Source organism: Astyanax mexicanus, chromosome 25 (genome assembly GCF_023375975.1).
Source record: "Astyanax mexicanus isolate ESR-SI-001 chromosome 25, AstMex3_surface, whole genome shotgun sequence".
Taxonomy (NCBI): Eukaryota; Metazoa; Chordata; class Actinopteri; order Characiformes; family Acestrorhamphidae; genus Astyanax; species Astyanax mexicanus.
Window position 1 is genome coordinate 23,987,591 of NC_064432.1, and position 17,532 is coordinate 24,005,122.

At 36.6% G+C, this 17,532-nt stretch overlaps 3 protein-coding genes across 5 annotated transcripts in view; 2 read left to right on the plus strand and 1 right to left on the minus strand.

Moving 5' to 3' along the window:
* The window catches only part of fam184b (family with sequence similarity 184 member B), a 276,012-nt gene that overhangs the window by 66,823 nt on the left and 191,657 nt on the right, over nucleotides 1-17,532 (plus strand). The gene's annotated exons all lie outside the window — the stretch shown is intronic.
* On the plus strand, nucleotides 88-16,571 carry agpat4 (1-acylglycerol-3-phosphate O-acyltransferase 4 (lysophosphatidic acid acyltransferase, delta)). The gene is made up of 9 exons (XM_007231237.4): nucleotides 88-310; nucleotides 2,210-2,435; nucleotides 4,527-4,696; nucleotides 5,075-5,236; nucleotides 6,360-6,513; nucleotides 7,475-7,577; nucleotides 8,216-8,291; nucleotides 9,081-9,279; nucleotides 14,029-16,571. Exons 2-9 carry the CDS (start codon nucleotides 2,258-2,260, stop codon nucleotides 14,130-14,132), a joined length of 1,146 nt encoding a protein of 381 aa, XP_007231299.1. The 5' UTR covers nucleotides 88-310; nucleotides 2,210-2,257; the 3' UTR covers nucleotides 14,133-16,571.
* Nucleotides 15,463-17,532, minus strand: part of map3k4 (mitogen-activated protein kinase kinase kinase 4) — a 30,809-nt gene continuing 28,739 nt past the window's right edge. For all 3 annotated transcript variants that reach the window (XM_007231234.4, XM_049472154.1, XM_049472153.1), the window contains 2 exons: nucleotides 16,631-16,810; nucleotides 15,463-16,129 (listed from right to left, as the gene is read on the minus strand). In XM_007231234.4, the coding sequence (XP_007231296.3) occupies nucleotides 16,109-16,129; nucleotides 16,631-16,810 (201 nt within the window). In that variant the 3' untranslated portion in view covers nucleotides 15,463-16,108. The remainder of the gene's footprint in view (nucleotides 16,130-16,630; nucleotides 16,811-17,532) is intronic.

Here is a 17,532-nt window from a genome sequence, read left to right on the forward strand (position 1 = left end):
TTGGCGGGTTTTGAATCATTTTTGTTCGGATTTTTGTAAATCACTGTAAGAATCTGGCAACCCTGCAACCCTGAATGGAAGGTTCAGGGCGTGGCCCCGCCTCCCCTCACTGTGCCATGCCTGAGTGTGAAACGCTGCTGTAGCGCCGGGAACAGTCCGATTACACCTTCCGATTATACCGATTATATCGGTTACAGAGTCCGATTATACCGATTACAGCGCGGGGCTGGAGGAGAGCGGTATCGGACTGCGGTTCTGAATCCGGATTCAGGAGATCAGCAGCTCCTCAGCACTGCTGTGTTTAAACCAGGTGAGTGTTCTAGTTGAACTCGGATGTTTCTAACTTACTGATTTAATGCGATTAAACCGAATTCAGCTTCTATTAACCCGCCTATAAATCCGATTATATACAGAACTGATCCTCCCATAACAATCATAATACTAACAACAAACTGATCTTCATACTGTTCTCTCTCTCTCCCTTTATCTCTCTCTACCTCTACCTCTTTTTATACCTCTTTCTCTCCATCTACATCGCTTTATACCTCTACCTTTTCTTTTTCCTCCCTCGCTTACTCTCTCTTGTATATCTTTAACTATCTATCTCTCCTACTATACGTCCCTATACCTCCCTTTCTGTCTTCATCTCTTTATGCTGCTACAATATATCGTTACTGTCCTATGAAAAACACTTTTCATGAAAAAAAAAAACTCCATTTTCGTCGATTTTAAGTTTACTACATAATTTGAACAGACAAACTGTCCCTTATACTGTGCCAAACTTTCTTGATGAAAGGGACCAATAGAAACTCTTCAAAATGACCTGAAATAAACTCTTTTTACATTGACTTCCATTGAAAGTTTACAAGGTTTTTTCTCTCTCCTGTAAAGTTGCTGTTTTGGAGATAAGAGTTTTTCATTGGACAGCGACGATATATTATGATATATTGTGATACTCTAAGTAGGACAATATATAATCAAAAAAAGGAATTTTACAAAATCTGAGTAAAAGAAAAGTTTACTTTTCATCCAATTGGAACATCTATCCACAACACAACATCTAGTTGGCGGGGTTTAAACAGACAACACTAAATGAACCACTTCTGACACCAATCTTTACATCTAAACTCACTCAAAACTAAATATCAAGATACTGCAATTTATCAATATTTTCTAAACATAAGACAATATGATGTTAAAACAATGAATACTGTGATACTTTAATCCTCTCTCACCGTGTGGTCAGTGTAGAGTTAGAGAAAGCTGCTGTAGGAGAAGTTTATCAGTGTAAATGTGCAGCATGTGTTTAACTGATCAGCAGTGGAACAGCACGTCATGTGTTCACCGCTCTCCCGAGGGAACAATAGACCCGTTTCTCATCCTACACTCAGATACTGAGACACTGAGACACTGAGTCAGTGTCCAAATCTGATTATTACAGGACCAGCACAATGCTAACACTGTACCCTGCTGCACTTTCCACCACTTTCTTAATTTTAACTCTGAAAAACTGCAGAACAGGGGAAGCATGAAGTGCTGTAAGATTTTGTGGGGGAAAAAAACTGCACTGACTTTAGACTTGATAATAAAACACAGTGGATCAACATCAGCAGATGACAGACATGACTCTCCAAACCATCACTGATCATCAGTAAATTTTATATTTCATTTGGAAATCAAGGGAGCAGAGTCTGGAGGAAGAGTGGAGAGACACACAGTCCAAACTGCTCGAGGTCTAGTGTGAAGTTTCCACCAATCAGTGATGGTTTGGAGAGACATGTCATCTGCTGGTGTTGATCCACTGTGTTTTATTATCAAGTCTAAATTCAGTGCAGTTTTGTTTTCCCACAAAATCTTGCAGCACTTCATGCTTCCCTCTGCTACTGACAACTTTTATGGAGATGCAGATTTCATTTTCCAGCAGGACTTGGCACACTGCTCACACTGCCAAAAGTACCAATAGGTCTTATATAATATTCAAATTTTCTGAGACACTGATTTTTGGGTTTTCATTGGCTGCAGGCATTAATTATTAACAATTTTACTGAGATAAAGTAACTTTTCAATGATATTCATACTTCTTGAGATGCAGTAGTATGGCTGTGCTTAGAATATCACAGTGTATTGTGCTATATTGAATAGTAAGTCGTGTATGGTGATACGCTGCTGTATTCTGATGTGTATCTGTGTATATGTCTCTCTCCTGCAGGGACTGTAGAGGCTAAAGAGGACAGTAAAGACTTTGTGGTGTTTGAAGATGGGTCTCCTCAGGCTGCTGAAGACTCAATTCCTGTGTCATCTTATTATCTGTTATGTGTTCTTGGTCAGCGGCATCATAATCAACTTCCTGCAGCTCTGCACGCTGCCACTGTGGGGCATCAACAAGCAGCTGGCACGCCGGGTCAACTGCAGACTGGCATACTGCATCTCCAGCCGTGAGTACCAAACCAATTTAGTTTCTGTGGGTCAGGATGTTCTGCTGTTCGTTTCTCCTCCACTAAACATTAAATATTAAGTGCAAACATCTGGACATTTAGGTGGCTCTTTTAAAATTTAGCTCCTTCAACCACAGACGCAGCTCCCTCTCTGTGGAAGGTAGTGGATGAAAGTTAAAGGGGCACTAAACTCCCTGATTTGATTTTAGCTGATTTTACCCTCAGCTCAAATTTGAAAACTGTAAAAAAAAAAAAAAAAAATAGGAGAAGTAGTTTGGGAGATAAACTGGGTGATGTATGGGTTTGGGGCGGGGCAGGAGAGAGAGCTGATTGGCTGAGCTGTAGCAGCAGCAGTGTGCCTCTGATAACGGTGAGAAATAGATGGTTGGACGTCAGCAGCGTATATAATTAACTGAAGGTTGTTTTTTTAAAGGTTAGGAAATTATTATAAAAATGTTACACAGGACTAGTATGTTTCATTACTTCTTTTATAAGAAAAATATCAGCTATTTATTAAAAAAAATAGGGTTTAGTGGCTCTTTAACTGAATCTCCTCAAGTTCTTGCCAATACACAGAGCTAATATTTGTCTTATTTCAGATTTTCAGATTTCAGCAGAGTGTCCCAATGTTTACCGTTCGCTATTTCCCCATCTCTCATTTCCTGTGTGGATGGTTGTCAGTCTGTGGTGTGGAGTAAGAACTGAGATCAGCAGCAGAAAGAGGAAGTGTGGGTTTATGTGTGAAGTATATAAATGGAATTTCCTTATAGACGCTGACTGATCAGACTGGTTCTTCCCTTGTTTTGACTTTTAAACCATGCAAACATCTGGACACAGTCACACACCTGCTTACAGGTTTTACATGATTTTATAAGCCTAAATTTATATTCAGATTTCCCTTATTATCACTGGTTTTGTCAGTGAAAAGTTTGGACACACTCTTCTTTCTTTTTATGATTTTTTTTTACATTGTACATTTAATATTTAATACTTTATTAAAGCTATACAGGAACACATGCTGAATTATTCTGTAAATAAAAAAACTGCATGTGTTTCCTAATAGTTTTTTATGTATTTAATATTAATCTACAATGTAGATTAATATTAAAATACATGAAATAAAGAAAAACATTGAATGTGTGTACAAACTTTTGACTGATACTGTACATAATTACAATATCGCAATAGTTTATTTTGCAATACTGTACTGATTTTCAAAAGCACAGTCTCAATGTTTTACTATCAGTTTAGATGAAAAGATTGGTGTCAGAAGTGGTCAATTTAATGTTGTGTTTAGCCTCCCCCTCCCCCCACTAGATAGAAGGGGGTTGTACTCGGTTGTTAGATCCCACAGTTCTGATTGGATAAAAATGAAACTTTTCTTTAGTGATGCACCGATCTGGGAATTCAGGATTAATACCGATATACACAATTATGACTTACACAGAGACTAGACAAGCCGGTCAAATATCAACAAACTTTTTGAATATCGTTATCGCAAATGTATCCTTAAAAATGGTGATATTATATTAGTCATACAGAGCCCACCCCTTCACCTCAAATTTTGCAATAAAATAAAATGCAATAAATACACCAGCAAATACTAGTTTGAAATATTCGTTTAAATAATTGGTTTAAATTTTTGGATTTAAAAAATGGGGGTGAAATATGGGTTTAAAATATTGGTTTGAAATTATGGATTTGAAATATCAGTTTAAAATATGGGTTTGAAATATCAGTTAGAAATTTTGGATTTAATATATCGGTTTAAAATTTTGGATTTATTATATCGGTTTGAAATATCAGTTTAAAATTTGAGATTTAAAATATAGGATTGAAATCGCAGTTTGAAAATTTGGATTTAAAATATGGGTTTGAAATACGGTTGATACCGATGATTCCAAAAAAAAAAGGGAATTATCAGCCGATATTGTGCATCCCTACTTTTTTTTGTTATTTTGTTATGATTTTTATGTTTTAATACTTGTTTAAAGCAGTTTCTTCCTGTTTCGTGATACATATGTTATCACCAGGTTCCTACCAACTCTCAGGTGTAGTACTTAATCCTGCTGTAACTGTCTGTGTGTGTAGAGATGGTGGCAATGTTGGAATGGTGGTCCGGTACGGAGTGCAGTCTCTACACGGATCCAGAGTCCTACAAGCTGTACGGTAAAGAGAACGCCATCGTTATCCTCAACCACAACTTCGAGGTGGACTTCCTGTGCGGCTGGACCTTCTGCGAGAGGTTCGGAGTCCTGGGGGTGAGTACAGACGTCCTGCGACTGAAAGCATGGGTCTGACGTGCAGAAGTGTTTAGTACGTGTGTGATAATAAAAGTATTGTATCTGCTATTGGGCTGTGTGCTTTCGTTTTTAATCTGATTTGATCCAGGAAACCACAGCCACACCCTGAAGCCAAACACTGCTATGCTACACTGCGCTAATCCTGCGTACTGATCAGTGCAGGTGAACTGGTGCTGAACTGGATTTGCATACTGGTTAGAATATTAACGCACTGTGCTCTCAGACGTGTCCTAACAGCACAGCACTCAAACAGGCCCCGACCACAAAACCAGAACCTTATATAACAGTTAGAGAAGATGATAAAGCTGCTTTAATATGAAGCTCCTCTGGTTTTAGAGCTCGAAGGTGCTGGCTAAGCAGGAGCTGGCCTACATGCCTGTGATTGGCTGGATGTGGTACTTCCTGGAGATTGTGTTCTGTAAGAGGAAGTGGGAGGAGGACCGCAGGACGGTGGCGCAGAGCCTTCAGCGCCTTCAGGACTATCCTGAGAACTTCTGGGTATGTTAAACCTTTCAGGATTAAGGATGTGAAAAATATCTCCATTCAATATTCTGTAGGTAGAAGTTTAGACACTAGGGTTTAAAAAATATTTCTGTAGCAGTTGAAGCATCAACTCAAGCTTTGTTTTTTACTCTTTAAGTAAAAGTGTTTAAAAAAGTACTGGTTTTAAAACTACTTAAAGTATAAAGTATAAAATGTAAAGGGGAAAAAATAAAGCCATTAAGAACAAAAGCTTAGGCCACGCCCACAGCGTGCTATAGTGCACAACCCCCCTCCCCAAAACACATTTTTCTGACACCAATCTTTACATCTAAGCTAATAATTAAAATCAATGCTACGTTCTGAAAATGTTACAGTATTTCAAAGCAAAAAGTCATGATGCTACACAATAACAGTATTTTCTTACTTTTTCGTGGCCAACATGTCGTCCCAGAAAGTATTGCCTTCAACGATATAACTGTAATTTTAAGAGCATTTAAGAGCTGACATATTATATAATAGAATAAACAAGCAATTATACTGTTTTAAATAGATATCTAGCTCTGGAAAAAATAAGAGACCAATTAAAAATTATACGTTTCTTGGATTTTACCAAATTGAAAAAAGATATTTCTCATTTTCTGCAAATAAATGTTCTAAATTACAATATTTTTATTAGGTATTTGGAAGAAATGTCATTTATATTTGATAGAATTAAACAACTTTGTTTAATTTATATTTATCTGCTATTTATATACCTATAAATAGCAGAATCAAAATGGTCTCTTACTGAGGAATTGGCAACAGTAGCGTCAATTTTCAGTTGCCACTGTCTTGTTTTTTTTTTCTTCCTTACTGATCTAACTCTGCTTCATGATGCTGAAGGTCCATATTTTGCTGGCTGCAGGAATGATGACCCTGGCTGGCTGGCTACTGTCAGTAACTAGTGGGAGGGGCTTAGTAAAGGGGATTCTGATTGAACATCACAGAATTTAAAGTGGCGCTCACGCAGTTTGCCGATGCATTTAACTCAGAACCTGTTATTGTCTGAAGGCCCCTAGACGATTGATTCATTTGCTTGCCTTGTTGAATCTGTCCTGCTCTAACGTATGAAGGTTGTGTTTGCTCCTGGTTTGTTTAGTTTCTCCTGTACTGCGAGGGAACGCGCTTCACTGAGAAGAAGCACAAGATCAGTATGGAGGTGGCTGAGAAGAAAGGACTGCCCAAACTCAAATACCATCTCCTACCTCGCACCAAGGGCTTCTGCGTCACCGCCCAGAACCTCCGGGGAAAGGGTGAGAACCTCCTCCGCCCTCCAGAGCTTCTCCCAGTTCACAGCGCTGAGATCGTTCTTTAATCTACAAAATAAATACAAACCAGAATTTGTTTTATTTTTACATACTTCAAAGTAGCACCTCTTGCTTAAATTACACAGCTTTACAATGTTTATACAGTCATGAAAAACCTGGAAAGTCATGGAATTTGAAAATAGCAATTTCCAGGACTGGATAAGTTTGGAAAAAATAAAAATTCGCGAAAAGTTTTGGAAAAGTCATGGAAATTTGATCTACAGATCTTTGTATTATTTTATAATTGAAAATTTAGTTTTTTTTGTCCATGTCTGCACTGATGTTTTAAAAATCGTATGGTCGTCATGAAAATTTGCCTTGAAGGCATAGAAAAGTCACAAAAAAACAAGGAAATTTACTGGTTAAAAAGTGTATGAACCCTGGTTTTAATTTCTCATTTAGGTAGAGTCACCTGGAATTTAGGCTTTCAGTTAACAGCTGTGCTGAACTCATCAAGAGTTAATTACTTGAATTTCTTGTCTCTTAATAAAGTGTTTGAGAGCATCAGTTAAAGTAAAGTAGTGAAGAGGTAGAGTTACAGGTATACACTGAATAGTGAGTATTTGAGTAATTGAGTAAACACTTAACTGAGAGGCAAAAAAAATCAAGTAATTAACTCTTGATGAGTTCAGCACAGCTGTGAACTGAAAGCCTGAATTCCAGGTGACTCTACCTCATTAAACTGACTGAGAAAATGCAGCCAAGATGTGCAAAGCTGTCTTTAAATTCTGGTTTGTTTAACACTTTTTTAGATTTTTCTTCATAGTTTGGATGAGTTTATTATTAATCTACAATGCAGAACATTTTAAAATAATGAAAAAACACTGAATGTAACTGGTATGTAACTCATATGCTCGTCTGTTTAAGGTTTTGTCTCTGTCTGATTGAGTTTGTGTCTCCTCTGTAGTTACTGCTGTGTACGATTCTACGCTTAATTTCAGAAACAACCAAACGCCAACCTTACTCGGGATGCTTAATGGGAAAAAGTACCATGCTGACTTATATGTGAGGTAAGAGACAATAAAAATGCTGCTTTTTAAAGGACAAAAAAACTAAATATTAGATTGAAAAGTGCCTTAATGAAGTGCTCAACCCTATTAAAAGTTGATTAAGATTATATCTGTCCAGTATCATTGCGAAGAGTATCATTATTGAGTGGCATCAGCAGTGGCAGATTCTTACAAACTGCTATTGCAGTGATTTTATTTAGTTTTTGCTGCAGTTCTTCCAGTTTATCAGCACTTATTACTCTCTCTGTAATGTAATGTACAGCTGGGTCACTGTTCTTTAAGTGCTGATTATATTTCTAAAGCATATATTGCAAAGCATATTGTAGATGTATCACAATATGATAAAATATCATCATATTGCCCACCTCTAATAGGATGAAGTGCCAAAAGTCATAGGGGAGTGTTTAAACACAAATGGATTAGCCTGGGAACTGTCTAAGTACCACACCTGTATAAGTTGTGAGGTGTTATCTTGTGTGAGAGAGGTTGATTAAACACTGGATAGTGTGCTGATGAATTATGGGAGTTGTAGTGAGGTCAGATACTAGCTCCTGTCCTGTTTTAGGGAGTTGAATGCTTCAGTAAGGTGCAGGATGGATGTGAGATGTGTGTTTAAGAGGTGTTTGTGTTTGATTTAGGCGGATTCCTCTGGACTCGGTTCCAGAGGACGAGTCTGAATGTGCTGCCTGGCTCCACAAACTCTACCAGGAGAAGGTAAGAGGATCACTAAATTTCTCTTTATTTGGAAAGAAACTGTTAAAACTGGTCTGAAATGCCTTTCATCATTAATTCATTTAAAAACATCTGCAAAATTGAATAATTCTTGTTTGTATGAGAAATGAATGCATCTTGACATCATGTTCTCCTCCACCAGTCTTACACACTGCTTTTGGATAACTTTATGCTGCTTTACTCCTGGTGCAAAAATTTAAGCAGTTCAGTTTGGTGGTTTGATGGTTTGTGATCATCCATCTTCCTCTTGATTATATTTCAGAGGATTTCAATTTGGTAAAATCAAAGAAACTCATGATTTTTAACACAATAAAAAAAAATCCATATAGTGATAATCATAATAAGCGAGCATATTTCCTGTTTTTACTTTTAATTAGTTTATATGCATTAAAAAAAAATTAGTTGAGTGGTAAATGTTTGTTGTTACATTACTTTACTTTTGTTACATTTATTTTGTTATTTTGCTATTTTTATGCTAAACACAGCTTTAATATTTACATTGTTGCACTCGTATATTTTCTTAAAATTAAGGTTTTTTTAATTTTTTTTTATTCAATGTTTAATCATAAGGGCAAGAATATAGTTGTTGCAAAAAAAGCCTGAAATATTGTGATATTATTTTAGGGCCTAATCGTGAAGGGTCTAGTGTGAATGATAAATGCATTTCTATTACAGTATTGATAATTAAATGTTAGTTAAGCATTAATTAATTCACCGCTTCTCTCGTACCTAAACTTTAAGTATGATTGAGTTGTTGCTGGTTTTCTGCAGGATGAGTTCCAGGAGCAGTACAGTCAGACCGGACGCTTCCCCGGACCCATAGTGACCCCCCCGCGGCGGCCCTGGGCCCTGATCAACTGGTTGTTCTGGGTAGGCCTGCTGGTCTGCCCTCTGTGCATGCTGGTGCTGCAGCTGATCTACTCGGGCTCGGCTTTTACTGTCGTCAGCACCGTCGTCCTCTGCCTCACAGGTACAGAGGAAGGAAAGGAGGAGGGAGGAGGAAAGGAGGGAAGGAGGGAGGGGCAAAGAGTCATTACTGCTGAAATCCCTGCTGAAAAATCAGGTTTAAGACCAGTTTCTGCTGGTAGCAGCAATCAAAGGGTCCTCCAGGTAAAAAAAAAAAAACACACCCTGTGCTGGAAGTAAAGCTAGTAGACCAGGAGAGTGTACGTCTACACTGCTAAACCAGCTAAACCTGCAGACTCAGGATTAGGGGTGGGACCAAATATCGATGATGCGATATATCGTACGGTTTCATTTGTGATACATTATCTATATGTGACGTCAGATATCGTTACGTACAGCTCTAGACAAAATTAAGACACCATTTCAGTGGTGATTTTGCTATTTATAGGTTTATGTTTGAGTAAAATGAACATTGTCGTTTTATTCTATAAATTACAGACAACATTTCTCCCAAATTTCAAATAAAAATATTGTAATTTAGAGCATTTATTAACAGAAAATGAGAAATGGCTGAAATAACAAAGACGCAGAGCTTTCAGACCTCAAATAATTAAAAGAAAACAAGTTACATAATCATTATATCATCGCTGTCGTGGGTAACGTATTGTTATATAATGGTTATGTAATTGTTATCATGGGTAACGTATTGTTATATAATGGTTATATAATTGTTATCGTGGGTAACCTATTGTAATATCATTATCGTGGGTAACGTATTGTTATATAGCGGTTATATAATTGTTATCGTGGGTAACGTATTGTTATATAATGGTTATATAATTGTTATCGTGGGTAATGTATTGTTATATAATGGTTGTATAATTGTTATCGCGGGTAACGTATTGTTATATAATCGTTATATAATTGTTATCGTGGGTAATGTATTGTTATATAATTGTTATATCATCGATATCATGGGTAACATATTGTAATATCATTATCGTGGGTAAAGTATCGTGATAATATCGTATCGTGAGATGCCATGTATTTCCCACTCCTATTCTTGAACAGGTTGTGTTGACTGCTAAACCAGCTAAACCATCAAATTTATCCTAAAAAAATAAACCCTATGCTGGTCAAAAACCGGTCAGGAGTCAGTCAGGATTTTTCAGCAGGGGTATAAAGAGTAGACAACTGTAGATCAGATATAATTGTATTGTTTATTACACCACCTGTCATTTATTTGAATCTGCGGAAATTCTGAAGATGATTCCATCGTTTTGGGAGTAAGTACCAACTTGTGTTCTCTGGACTGCAGTTTTAGGCATGTGGCTTGAAGTAGATTACTGCATGAATCTGATGCATGTAAACGGCTCTCACTGCGCTGAACGTCCCGCCCTACCAATTACTAAATTCAAAAAATTATATACATATATATATACATATATATATATATATATATATATATATATATATATATATATTAGCTATATAGTTTTTGCTCTATTCCCTATTGGTTGGTCAGTGCTGGTGTTTGTACGTTCAGTAATGTGAAAACTGTTTAGACTTCATTTAGCAGAGAAATTAATGGTTATTGGGAGTATTTATTGGTTTGAGCCATAAATGTTGAATCTGCACATTTACAATAATGCTCATTTCTGCTAGCTTCTCTATAGAATTCTAGTAGTATGTTAGCATACAGTGTCGAAGATTAAACACAGATATCTATCTGAAGCTTAAAAAGACTATTAAGACTATTGAAGTACAGCTAGTCCCACCCACTGTACATTAAAATGTGATGGTTTGGTTCCTCTGTCAGTGATTATTATATTAATTATGTCTGTGTTTAATCTCTATTTTCTGCTTAGTGAAAGCTGTTTCTCTGTTTAGCCATTTCTGCCTATGTATACTACTAAAAACTAAATTCTACAAATGTATCCTTATAGTAAAGTGTTATTATATTGTATTATATTCAATGATATTGTTATCTATCAAAATAATATTGTTACCTATCTAATTTATGGGATTTATACATTTATAATATGGTAAGCAATGACAAACCTCACAGTATTACACAGTAATTCTATATAACTTCAGAATTTAGATTAATCCTGTGGCTCAATAAGTACTTTTAAAATGCCCATTGTATTCAAACAAATCTTAATATTTAGGTGTAAATATTAAGTGAGTAAAAGTTAGTTTTTATTATTCTAACTAATCTTTTTATTTGACTGCTATCGTTTTATTCTAAATGTTTATATTTCTTCTTTATTAAATCATAATTGTTTGTTTTTCTAATACTATTACCATTTCTTATTTTAGCTTAACCTGAATAAATAATTGATTTAAATTTGATTTTATTTTTTAAGATAGATTTTTCCTTAAATGTTAAGTTAAGCTTTACTTCCTGTTTTCCAGAGTCATGTTTCTGCTTAAAATATATTATGTTATTTTTTAATAACAACAATAATCTAACATTCTGGCTGAGAATACCCAAATATAACTGCAATGTGGAGTTTAAAGTGGAAAGAATAGATAATTGCTGTTTATCCAAGCCTAAAAACAGTTTAAGGAAAGTGATTACTTGTGCAAGTTTGTAAGTTTAGCTGGTGTTGAATGTGGTTAGTGGTGTTTGTTAGCTCTGCTACTCACTGTATGGGCTGAAAGATGAACTGTAGAGCTGTATTCTCTGGTCAGTGCTGTTATAATCTTCATTCTTCTACACATATGAACTGCAGAAACTGTGAAGAAACGAACTCCAGAGCTGAGCTGAGTCTGTTGTGCTGAGTGGCTGCTGATGAGCGAGTTATTGGCTGCAGCTTGTATTAAGGCAGGGCTTCTTAAGCCACTATTTGCAGCCAGAGTTCTATCTAGTGGCTGGACAAAGTACTGCAACCACAATAGTGAGCCACACTGAGCTGCTGTATAAATCGTAGCTCCTGAATCAATTGGATACATTAGGAAAATATTGGCCAATTGCATATTTTGACTGAAAATCGTCTGATACCAATACATATTAACGAGGAATCGTTCCATTTCTAATTTTTAGAAATAGTACACACTTATACTAAGCTTGTGCCAGAATTTTAACAGTCACTACTTATACAATACTTTTATATCATGTTTCTGAAAGACTCTTAATTTAAAGGTTTAGATCAGATACACTGTTTTATAGTTTGTGGATGAGCAAAGCTTCACAAAATGTTGTATCCAATACTACATTTTATATAAAATATTGATCCCTAAACATTTTAATGTTTAAATTTAGCTTCTTTCTAAAACTTAGCCAACTAAATTAGTTAGCTAGGTTAGCTATCTATATTGTCTTAGCTTACTAGCTTGAAATTTAAGCCAAAGCTTAAAATTTGCCAAAGTGCAGAACTCAGTAAATCAGCAGGAACTTATATCAGTGTTTTAATTTAGTTTTATGGTAAAACCTAGCAGCAAGAACACTTAGCTAATGCTAGATTCTACAAAATCTACTCAGCTAGCGTTTGCTTATACAACTTAATACATATAATACTTAAATATTTAAGGTCCAAAATATTATTCAACTGTTCCCAAAAAATTCTCTAAAATGCAGAATTCAGTAAATATATCAAAGTGAATCATTTTATTGTTTAGATTGAGCTTCATTCTAAAACTTCAGTCAGCTAGATTAGTTAGCTATAATTGTTTTAGCTAGGAGCTAGTTAGCTTACTAGCTTGAAATGTGAGCAAAAGCATACTTTTAATTTATAAAACGCTTATTTAACATCTAAAATAGTATCAGATAATTCCCTTAAATTTACTAAAGTGCAGAACTCAGTAAAATTTGCAGGAACTAAAAACAAATCAGTGTTTAGTTTTATGTTAAAACTTATGTTGAAGCACTTAGCTACGCGAGGTATATTTAGCTGCTTATTTCTCTTAGAATCTACTGAGCTAGCGTTCACTCAGTACATATAGCACTTAACCGTTTAAAGTTCAAAATATTATTCAAATGTCCCCTAAAAATTCTCTGAATATATCAAAGTGACTCCATCATTGTATTGTTTAAATTTAGCTTAGCCAGCTAAGTTAGTTAGCCAGCTATATTTCCATACTAGCTTAAAATGTAAGCAAAATATTTTAATAAAGCTTTACAAAATGTCTGATTAAAATCTATAAAACAAATATTTTTGGTGTATAAACATAAAAGTAAGGAAATGTGTGTTTGGCAGATCCTTTTTATTGTTGGAACAAGACTTCCTGGCAAAAAAATATTTAAAAAATACCATGGCAAAGAGAATTTGGCTGGTTTTTCATGGGTGTAACCCACATACTTAGCTGTGCTGCTCATCCTGCAGGCGTGTGTTTCTTACAAATGAGGCTCCATTTAAAAGGTCAAATTAACAGGCTTTGAAACTGGATAAGATCTACCAAACACACATTTCTTTACTGTTTGTGCTGTTTAATATCAAAGTGACTCAATCATAATACTGTTTTTGATTTAGCATTTTATGTTTTACTAAAATTTGGCAGCGCTTACTTCGCTAAACATTTTTTCTTTCTTTTATTCTTTATTTAGATATGCAAACCGGATATGGATTACATTTGAATCTGATATATATATAAAATTTAGTTTAGTTTGTGGAGGAACAGATTTGCTTGCCTGTCTAAGTAAAACCCAGCTGATGCTTCTTCTTTTGCTATTTCATTTCTATCATCTTCACTCTAGACTAGTTACCTGCACATTTGAGTTATTTCTATTTAGTAGTTAGTTTTATTTGCCACTATACATCAGTCTGAATGAGACTTAAACCCTTCGCTTGTCTTCTTTCTTGTTTTTCAGCCTCGGCTGGAGTGCGCTGGATGATCGGACAGACTGAGATAAAAAAGGGTTCCAGCTATGGAAACAAAGAGGTTAAAGGGGTTCAGCTTAACAACAACGACTAAGAAGAGCACGCCACGACCACAGCCACCAACCATCTTGGCGAATGGTGTCATCGTTCGCTCACGGGGGAGCACAGCGCCCGCCAAGAGAGCAGCTTTCCCAAGTGGACCAGGATACATGCAGCTATTCACGTTACATCAGTTTGTGGTGATGGAAAAAAGGACAAATAACAAATAAATGAACTGTGTGGATCAATTTGGAGGTGTAACTAATCTGACGTACATATGAACAGATGCATTTGGGTGGAAATGATGATTGTGTGAAGTGCCATATTTTAAAAATGAGACTCTGTGTACCACGGTTTAAAAACCAATCTGTTTATTAATCATCTCTTTACATTGCAAACACTAAAGGAACAACAGAGGACCAGAAAGGTTGGTGCCTGGATTTGCGCAGCTCTCTTCAATTATGGTCGAAACACACTATCAGCATTATTATTATTTAATGATGATGGTGAAATTCATTTGGAGAAATGATTGAGTTGGTATAACGTGGTCCAGAATTGAAGAGAGATTTGAATAGATTGTGAATAGATACTAGATACTGTCGGTTCAGGCGTAACGGTGTGGTTGGGTTGAGCTGAGTTGGGTTTAAAGAAAGAAAAAGAAAAAATAATCGATCTCATCTACGTGGAAATGGGAACCGGATGGAGAAAAGGAAGGAAAAAAAAGGTTGGTTGGTTGGTTGGTTGGTTGGTTGAACTGTGTCCAAGTTCAGCAGCAGAGAGTCAAGTCAGTCCAACTCTCTCGTCTCTCATTGGCTGGGTACACGCCTGCACCCAGATCATAAAGGCACACCATTGGCCAATACGTCACAACTCATAACAGGCTTAAATACAACTTAATAACAGGCTGTGTGCGCAGAAAGGCCAAATAAACACTAAATACAATATTTAAAATCAAAGAAAAAAAAAGAAATAAAAAGAAAAAAAAATAACCTTTTTCCCTTCATTGACCTTCAGGCTGTGTTCAGACTGTCAGCTCAAATCTGATTTTTGTTGTACTTGGATGGTATCCAGATTGAAATCTGATTTTGTGGTCTGAAATTTGATTACAAATCAGATTTGTAGAGATGGAGCGACACTTTGCAAGCGACCTCTTCATATACAGAGTGAGGAAAGTGTGAGGGAGGTACAAGAAGAGCACCAAAGATTAGTTACTGAAGCCGAACTGCATACCAGAGCAACCCACGCAAATACGATTGTGATGTCAAGACAGGCAAATCCAATCTGAACACATACAGATACAGGCAAATAACAAATCTGATTGGCCTGCAGTCTGAACACAGCCTCACACCTTTCTCTGCCCTGTGTGGTGGTTGAAGCTCCTCCTCTTCTTCTTGTCTATCATCAACAACATCGTAAGTTCATGGCATAGAAATAATTTAAACTTCTAAGCAGTGATTTGCTCAAACTCCAAGCTCCATTCCTCAAACTCCTCCTCCTTCTCCTCCTTTGTGCTTTGAGAGGCAACAGCTTTCCAGAAAAGTGCCATTTGTTCTGTTTTCCGTTTCCTTTTTGTGTAGAACATTCCTCGTTGCTTATGGAACAAAATTTGTCGTCTTCGCTGAGACAGAAGTGGCTTTACAATAAGCTTTATACAAAAGATAAACCCTAGATGTATATTCTTACAGTATGTACAACGCGCCTCCACCTTCATCTCCTGCGTCTCCTGCCTGCCACCGTTCATTCCTCCACCATTTATCTCCAACCACACTTCCCCTTTTAGTCTAATTTATCTGTACAAGTAAGACTTGCTCTCTCACATTTTCCAAAAGGGTACCGTGATTGGATTCGGAGCTAGCCAGAGATTTCCCACAGTCTACTTTTTCCTCAGTCATCACTGGTTAATGAGACCACAGTTCCATGAGAATACCGTATGCAGTAGTGCTAGCATTTTTGTAAACGTAAAGGGAACGCAGGGCCACCACCGCCAACGCTGCTGCTACCATCACCACCATCTCCTCTCCTTATCTCTGGTCATTCTTCGTCTGTGCAGACCTGTAATTAAAAAAACGAACACACACACAGTCATTCAGGCTTTCAGTTAACAGCTGTGCTGAACTCGTCAAGAGTTTATTACTTGAATTTCTTGCCTCCTAATGTGTTTGAGAGCATCAGTTGTAAAGTTGTGAAGAGGTAGTTTCAAGAACTTTGAAAGTATCCTCAAATGCAGTTGCTGAAAAGACCATCAAAAACTTTATAATGATGGAACTGGCACTCATCAGGACCAGCCCAGGAAAGGAAGAGCGAAACCATAAGTTAACCATAAGTTAACAGCTCCCCATATAAGAGCACCTAAATGCTTCTTCACAGAGTACTTTGGTTTGTTTAACAGTAATTTTAAGTTACTGCATGATTCCTTATGTGTTTCTTCATAGTCTGGATCACTTCACTATTCATTTAGAATGTAAGAAAAATAAAGTAAAAATACTAAATGAGATTATGTGTCCAAATTTTTAAAAGGTACTGGGTGTATATGGGTGTATATGTGTATCAGACCTTGACGAATGGATGGTCCAGCAGTGCGCTGGCGGTCCAGCGGCGTTTGGGTTCGCTCTCCAGGCAGTGGGACAGGAAGTCTTTGCCCTCGGTGCTCAGCTTCTCTGGGATGGGTGGCTTGTGGCCCATGCCCACTTTATACATAATCTGGAAGTTGTGTTCATACTCGTGCCAAGGTCTCTGAAAAATGGAAAGATCTGTGTGATGCTGAGATCAAACAACAACCAACTCTACACCCAAACCCCAACCTAAATCTAATCTAAACATTTTAGGGTTACATTTAGGGTTATATTTAAGCTTTAGATTAAGTTTTGGGTCAGGGTTAGGTTTAGGGCTGATTTATGGGCATGATTAGGTATAGGTTTAGATCTATAGAGAATCATTTATTCATATAATTCAACTTAGATTCAACTTAACTAGAGTTATGATGCATTAATAGACATTCAATTAAATGTTAGTTGAATATAAGGTAAGCATCAGGGCAGGGCAGGGCCAAACTTAATGTGTTAAATTTGCGTAAAAAGGAATTATTACATTAAAGTTTTGAGATTAATCATGTGTTTTACCGCATTTACACTGACAGAACTGCTTTAAATATCATTGATTTCCTGGCATTTCTGTTCTGTAAACTGTTCACTGAAATACAGTTTAACTACAAAAATGTAGTTAAACTTTACTGCTGGGGATAAAATGGATCCACAGCGATAGTGTTCACATTTACATGGTGTAAAACAAAATTATTTTCTATTATTTGCTATTCACTCGGTCTCCATTTGTAAAGGTATGTTTATTTTCTTGTTAAACCGAAGCAGACGGGAGCCGGCGCCAGGATAAAGAGAAGGACATGGGCGCGGTAGGGTGGGGTGCACCAAATTCCAACGAGGCGGTTACTAATAACGCTA